This window comes from Strongylocentrotus purpuratus, unplaced genomic scaffold (assembly GCF_000002235.5).
Source record: "Strongylocentrotus purpuratus isolate Spur 01 unplaced genomic scaffold, Spur_5.0 spur5_scaffold_10, whole genome shotgun sequence".
Classification (NCBI taxonomy): domain Eukaryota; kingdom Metazoa; phylum Echinodermata; class Echinoidea; order Camarodonta; family Strongylocentrotidae; genus Strongylocentrotus; species Strongylocentrotus purpuratus.
The window spans coordinates 26110332-26118165 of NW_022145595.1; the positions used below are offsets into that span (position 1 = coordinate 26110332).

The 7834-nt window shown below is 37.6% G+C and overlaps 1 protein-coding gene across 1 annotated transcript; it reads right to left on the reverse strand.

The window, feature by feature from the left end:
• Nucleotides 1–4109, reverse strand: LOC115921600 (E3 ubiquitin-protein ligase TRIM71-like). Its single transcript, XM_030979200.1, has 2 exons — nt 3477–4109; nt 1–1257 (listed from the first exon to the last, which is right to left on the reverse strand). Exons 1-2 carry the CDS (start codon nt 4107–4109, stop codon nt 1–3), a joined length of 1890 nt encoding a protein of 629 aa, XP_030835060.1.
• Nucleotides 4110–7834: the final 3725 nt, after the last annotated feature.

A 7834-nucleotide genomic window follows, 5' to 3' on the forward strand; every position in this document is an offset into this window, starting at 1 on the left:
TTACAGTGTTACTTTGATAAAATACAACTTCATTTCACAAGCAAATGCGAGTATGTCTGGAGAGAGGGATTCAAAGTAACACCAACTATAACCAAGTGTTAGATTAAGTACATTGAACTCAACTATTTCCTTCAGGTTCAGACCATCAAGGTCATAGAGCCTGATCACCACGATACCATTCGCTTGGTCAACACTCGCTACATACACCCTGTCCTGCCCATCTACGGCAGCATACAGGTAGACATCGTCTGGAGCTTGTAGAGACTTACCAGCATTCCCATCCCTGTCATAGACCGTCAACACGCTTGGATTGGTGTTACATGAACTCGTGACGATCAAACCCGACCTGGTGGCAGATACCTGGCTCGTCTCGTTGTGTTTTGTTGGGACAGTGTGTTTGAGAGTGGATCCAGTCGGGTCATAGATGTAGACTTGCTTTTCATTGTTAGCGATGAGGATTTCATCTGATGGACTTCTGTTTAGTCTGAACAAAATGGCATTGCCTTTCACGTGGATAGTTGATTTCCTGGATCCATTGGGAGAATATATGTGTGCTTCTTTACTATCCCCCGATACGCATAACGACCTATCTTGTTGAAACACAAGAGCATTACACTCCATGTTACTTGGTATGTTTGCATACTGGTGCTTTTTACCAGCTGAATCAATGATATCTATACCATGTGTACGATAATATCCGATAGCCACACTATCATCAGAGTACTGGGTCATTCCCCACATTAATCCCCATAGATCTACACACTGAATGACTTGCAACTTGGGATCTGATTCTGAGATGCTCCCGAGGTCAAGACGAGTATCTGCAGGCTTGAACCTCTTCTTCTGTGCTTTCTTCGTAATGGCTGCCGCAGAAGTGTGATCAGTAGCCTTCTTCAGCATGGCATCCAGCTCCTCACAGAGCAAGGTATGAGCAGACAGATTGTCTGTCTCAAGCCGACCAAGTCTGTCATTAGCTACCAGTGTTATTGAACTACAAATACTCTTGATCCTCTGTCGATTGTTGAATTTCAAGACATTGAGGTTGTCATCGAAACTGCGCTTTAATGCATTGATTTGCTCTATGAGATTCCGATGATTTTCGTCAAGCTTTTTGGCCTTGATGCTGTAGGCTTGACTGACATCGTCCAGTAGTTTCTGCACGGCAACGTATACTTCATGGCGTTGTACTTCCACATTCTGAATGTTCTTCTCCAGTTCTGTCTTCTTAGCAGCACATCGCTGGACAAGGTCATTCACCTAAACAAAACAAATAATAGAGAAGTGAAAAAAACATTTTCTACATAGAATGAGATGTATGCAAATTACATGGAGCTGGTTTGAAAATGAAACACCGATTTTGCACGCGCCTGAAGTTTCACTAAAGTTAGAACCACTCTTTTCAAGGCTTCACTTTTAGGGGGCATCGTAACCATTTATTTTGTATTCTTTTTTATATTACATGCTTATATATTTGATTTTAAATGGTAAAAAATGAACTGAATTTAAGATGATGATATCATGTATGAAGGGGGGGGGGGGGGCAAACACTCTCGATGTTTAAGGATTTTAGACTAATGTATAGCTATGAAATGTAGCTACGCTTACTACCTTCAAAAGCCCCCCCCCCCTCCCCCTCCCCTCCTTTCTTGATATTTATAAATAATAGTGTTTGAATTTTCAACAAATGATAGAGAACAAGACTTTGCATTCCTCTTTTTGTTTGTAGTATTGGATTGGAATGCAGCTTCTTAAAATAAGCATATGTTTTAAAACACAGAAACAGATTTAAGATATTTGCTAATTGAAGCATATTTAAAATTATTATTTTAAGAATGACATAGCATACCTCATATACAAGTGTTTCTATGATATCAAGGATTATATAGCTCGACAGAAAGTTTACTATTACGCGGGGGAGTGTAGCGACCGAGCGAAATTATTTGCTTCTGCGAAATTTAAAAGTTCAATTATAGTTTGAAAAACCACGGAAAATCTCAGTCTACTTCAAAATAATGATTTTGCATATAATTATATGAGCAACAGAAAGAGCCTTATGTCTTCTAAGAGGGGGTGGCAAAAGTGTCGCCCTACCCACTTAACTAGAGAGAAGCATCGATCTTCACTCCCTATCCGCTTCAAGACTATAGGAGACAGGGTTTGTACAATGATAAGAAACATTCCAACTATTAAAATGCAAGGAAGACCAGTGACCGAGAGGAAAAAGAGAGCGTTTTGGAAAGTTATAACCGTATTTTAGACCACTTAATTGCTTTTCTAATCTGCAATATCATCACATGTAATTGTGCTTTTGTCTTGCGAGCCGGGCGGGGCCTTTGTCTTCTCCCCCTTTATAGAGAAAAGCTCTACCCGAATACTTGGGGCCTTGGGTATTAAAGCGCTTTTGTATTTTATAGCTAAAGAAGACTATATACCGTTACACATGCAAGTTAGGAACTACATTGAGGATTTCAACATGGTTTACTGAAAACGTGAACATTCAGATCATTGCATGTTGCATTTTTGCATCTTTACAGAAATATTTAAAGCTAATCGATACACGGCTAAATTGAGGCTTGTAAAGGGGGGAAATAATTTATAATTTAGCCGCCACCTTGACAGAAAGAAAAAAATCATCAGCCTCTTCGCTTTTATGTTTTGGAAAAAAGGGTACATTTATTATGCGAGGGTGTGTAGCAATCGAGAGGGAATTTTAGAATATGGAATAGTGACACTTTGTTTTTTGTTGAATCTCTTTTTTGTTGTTGCTTATGCTGCAAATGATTGATGTCAAAAGATTTTGTCTGGCAAGGGAGGCGGGAAAAACAAATCCTCCTTTGTTTGTAAAGATATTTGGCCTTGTGAAGGAGTGGATGCAGAAACAATTTGGCTCCACCCCCCGATAGAGGAAATAATATGTCCCCTATAGTTTTTGCTTTTGTAAGGGATGGTAGCGACCGATAAATTAGTAAATTTAGGTTTGGAAATTGATGAATTCTGGATCTTAGATCTTAGAGAACTTATCTAGTGCTGATAGGGCTTTGCTGCCAAACATTTATTGTCAAAAGAGGGGGAGGGGGGAGGGGGACTCACTTTTCCCCAACCTCTTAGAAGATAAGAATATCTTCTCCCATGTTTGCGGTGCCTATATTGTAGACAACGTTTACATATACATGTAGGCTATATGATAAACACGAGTGGTAAAACGTTGATTTTAGGATGCTGAAAATGTACAATTCATATTTCAGAGTACTTGTTATCTCGTTATAATGCAAAGGAATTACATACATATATATATTTGTTTTTTCCTTGCGAAGCGAACAACCCCCACGTGATTATTGAACCATGCAGTTCCCTCGACCAGTCCCCTCCCCGCTTCTGGTGCCTATGGTACCTTTCTCTATCTGAATTGTATGAGTAAATCTTGTCAGGCCTTAGCCAAACGCAATTATTTTTTGTCAAATGAACCCACTAATTACCTTAAGCCGTAACTGCTGCTCGAAGTCAGCCTGATTCTTGATCTTGTGATTTTGATGACCGACGATCACACACTTGAGACAGACATGGACCTTACAATCCTCGCAAAACATATCTTTGTTCTCTTGTCTGTGGATGCAGCACTTCTCGGATAGATGACCAATTCTGACCTTCCCGTTGTTGATATCCTGTATGGATACAATCTCGTGATCTTCATAGACTTTAAGAAATTGATGACAATCCAGACACCTATCACAAATGTAGTTATTACATGTACAGCAGAATGAGACGGCATCTTGCTGAAACTTGCAAGCAGTGCATTTTGGACGCATCTCAAGGACAGAGTTCATCCCTCCACACTGCGCGTGGTAATTGTCTACAAGTCCGTTGACAGTCACATTGGTGAGGAAATCATCGACACGATTAGCTGACAGCTTGGTGATCTTCCTGCAGAGAGGACAGAGCATGTGATCGAGATCCTGGTGGGAAAGGTCATAGTTCTTGAGACATTTCCGACAGAAGGTGTGCCCGCATGAAGTCAGGATGGTTGCCTCGTCGAAGATATCAAGACATAGTGGACACGTCAGGTTCTCTGAAGAGCTTGGAGCTTTCTCTTCCTTGGTCTTCTCAGCCATTGGAGCGAATATAAGATTTTTGGCTTATTACAAAAACGAGCTCATTCTACGCATATATCCAATGTCCAATACAGCTTAAAAGTGTGATCAGCTAATGTGTACTCAAAGCCAACAGTCAGTTCATGCAAACACAAACTATATGCAGTGACGTAGTCACGTAGTAGATTGTACCAAAGAGATATCTCTTTGATTGTACCAATATCCTGAGTCTATGTAACAAGTGAGTCCTATAACTGCATGTAGTTCTATAACTAATTTCTCACGTTGATTACAATTGTGTCGAAAGAGGTGCGGATAACGTTGATCAAAACTACTAAGTCTCTATTCAAGTGTATACATCAATACAAATGTGATTACAATACTAAACTCGCACTTCGTAGATCTTCTGTGAAAATAATGCATTTTGTACATGTTATGAATAGAAGTGGGTTTTCCCACAGAGAGCGCGCGCATCGTATAAGCACCTTTGAACTTTTCGGCGGTATTCATCATTTTGATCATAGAGGGCGACTTTTTTAGTTTTAATTGTGGATATATTGTGTTGGAGATCCACTTTAGTAGAATCCTAGGTAATAGAGCGACACTTTTTATTTGCTTTTATCACTGTTTTGAAGGGTACAAGGCGGTAAGCACACTTTATGTCACCCCTTCTTTCTCCACTATTCTTTCTTTATCTCCTTCCATTTCTCTCATTCTCTTCCCTTTTCATTTAAACATTTTTCTTAATTTTTTTAACGTATGGAATCCTACGAGGCCACTCTTATTTCAATGCAAAATTCGCCTAAAAAAATATTTCACCACTTCCCTTCTTAAATAAAAAAAATCTCATGATTTAGGCTTTTTACCATGACAATGTGAATCACGTTTGTCTGAAGAGCTGATAATGGAAAAAACAACTATATCAAATAAAATTTGTAGGCCCGATTATTGCACGGAAATATGATTCATTTGAATTAATAATGTAATAAGGTAATCATAAGAGTTGTGTTTGTGAAACTGCATTTCGAGAGGACAGGACTTGCAGAGAGAACAGCTTATGTGATCAAGATCCTGGTGAGACGGGTCATAGTTCTTGAGACAAGGAGTTAGAGAGGAGGAAAGGAAGGCAGAGGGTTTTGAGGTAGATTTTGTGTTTAAGTATAGGAAAAAGTCATAATAATATGTTGAGAAATATGAAACTCGATTTTGTTTATAAAAGTATTCACTCTTATTCTGAAAAAAAAAACATTGCTTGTTCTAGTTTTTGGGATGAAATAATGAGAAAAAGTCATAATAATATGTTGAGAAATATGAAACTCGATTTTGTTTATAAAAGTATTCAGTCTTATTCTGAAAAAAGCATTGCTTAATTGTTCCAGGTTTTGGGATGAAATAACTGTGTAGTTAGCTAATGTTTTCCTATTACTTAATTGCGATATATTTTAGTCATATACTTTGTAAATTTATGATTAATGTATTATGTTGTATTTATGTTCGTTTATCCCATCACAAAAAAGCTTCGATATAATTTTTCGGCTTGTATGAAATAGGACTATGGAATAATTCTTTGCTTCTATGTTATTTACGAAAAAGAAATAGTAGTTTTGAGAAATATATTCAATGAATACATAACCTTTGAACTTGATGGTAGTATTCAGTCATAGAGGGCGACTAATATCGGCTTTGGGTGCAGTCCACTGCCTGGACTATTCCGTTGTGGCGCGCCCAATCAGCTTAGAAAATAAGACACCCTCAACGCTAAAACGGAGACATCCATTGCCTTCCATTCCAGTACCTTTGGGATTTGACGACTGGTGTATCTTAGGAAGTTAGGGGTTTGCGCGATCTGTGTGGGTTGTGTTAAAGGTAGAAGGACATAGATGATCCAAAAATACACAATTATATAGAACGGACAGAATCTGTACTACTTTGAGTGTGGAACTATGTTCCAGATCTACTTTAATAATCCTTGGTAACAGAGCGTTTGTTTTCATGACTACAATGATTTGGAAGGGTAAAGGACGGTAACTTGTATTCCATCCCTTTCTTGTTCCATTATTCTTTCCGGCCTATCAATTTCTCTCTTTCTTTTACTCTTTCTCTGTCAACAATTCCGTTTAACATTTGCCTGGAAAAAAAAAAATTACCACTTCCTCTCATTAAAAATCTTATGATTTAGGCTTTTAACCCTGATATGTGAATTACGTCTCTGTCTCAAGAGCTGATAATGTCAAAAATAGATCAAATTGAATATGTTACTATACCCCATATTGCACGGAAATATGATTTATTTAGAATAATCATGCATAGACTCTATAGTATAAGGACCATGAAATAAAGATATGATTTTCTCTCATCACAATTCTGTCGGATATATGCTTCTATCATTAATTTTGTTTGTCTCGCTCTCTCTCTCTCTCTGTCACTCTATCTCTCACTCTCTCTCTCTCTCTCTCTCTTTCTCTCTAACACTCAAACACAAGGATACACACTCGATCTCATGCTTTCAATCTCTTTTTTTCTCACACACTCTCTCTCTCTGTCTCCGTATCCTCTATCTCTGTCCCTCTGTCTGTCTGTCCGTCTCACTATCTCTCTCTCCCCCCTCTCTCTCTCTCTCTCTCTCCATCTCTCCATATCCCCTATAAACAAATGAATATTTCCAAAGACTTTGATATGTGCAATGCCTTCAAAGTTTTTTTTTTTTACCTCAGTAACACTGAAACAAATTCAGGAAAATGTTTTTATAATCTGAAAAATAGGCTGCTCTTGTTATTTTTAATCTGGTTACGCATGTAGTAATAACAAAATGATACCATTTTTTTTTGCAGGTGGCAATATCAGCGAGTACAATCATCTGACACAAATATCCAGTGTCGATCAACTATACCATGTACTTACAACAACAAAATGTACATGTAATGTATGCTCTCTTTCCTTTCTATTTCTAATTTTTTTAAAAGACAAAAATTTAGAGGAAAATGTTTTAAAGGTACTTTACAAAACTGTGTACAAAACATTATATGTAGAGGCCAGAAGTCTGTCCCAAAATAGTCATAAGAATTGACTAAACAAAGTAAAAACTTAGACCATCCATGCTATTCTCGAAAAAAACGCCAGTCTGGAGAATGCCCCCGGAGTTGGTCCCAAGAGCCCTCGAAAAGGGAATGCAAGTCGATCACCTTGGGTCATCGCATCTATATACCCATGCACCAAACTTCGTCAGGAGTAAGTTGTAGGTACATTATTATGACACAAAAACTGAAACAAAATCTTAGGTCGGGATGGGTTTTCAGACGAAAGACCTAAACTGTATGACTATACGTCACCAAAAACATACAATGACATACTTTTCCATCGAGATGCGCTTACTAAATAAAAATAAAATCATAATAAAAGACAAAAAAAAAACGTTAGAACGAGTGTCTGCGATGTCATAATTATATATTAATCCAAACATTTTGTGCTGGTATGTCATTTTCTAGCGATGAGAAAAAAATAAATTATTAAAATGACGTTTATTCCAGATTTATCACTGGATATGCCAAGCATGTCTTCTAGCATGACCAAAGGGAAGTTTAATATCCTCATCATTTCTACAATTTCACATATAATAATCACAATCCTATCTGACCTTATTCCAAATTCCACGTCACTAATCGACGGTCTGTATAGATTTAATTGAATTAAAACGAATTAAACTAAACAGAATTGGATTTAAGAGGTAATTATTATAGAAAGAAAAA

Bases quoted from the DNA above. Each gene is read 5' to 3' on its own strand.
- LOC115921600 (XM_030979200.1), bottom strand. From the start codon at position 4,109: ATGGCTGAGAAGACCAAGGAAGAGAAAGCTCCAAGCTCTTCAGAGAAC. The intron at 1,258-3,476 runs GTAATTAGTGGG...TGTTTTGTTTAG, and splicing joins AGCAGCAGTTACGGCTTAAG to GTGAATGACCTTGTCCAGCG.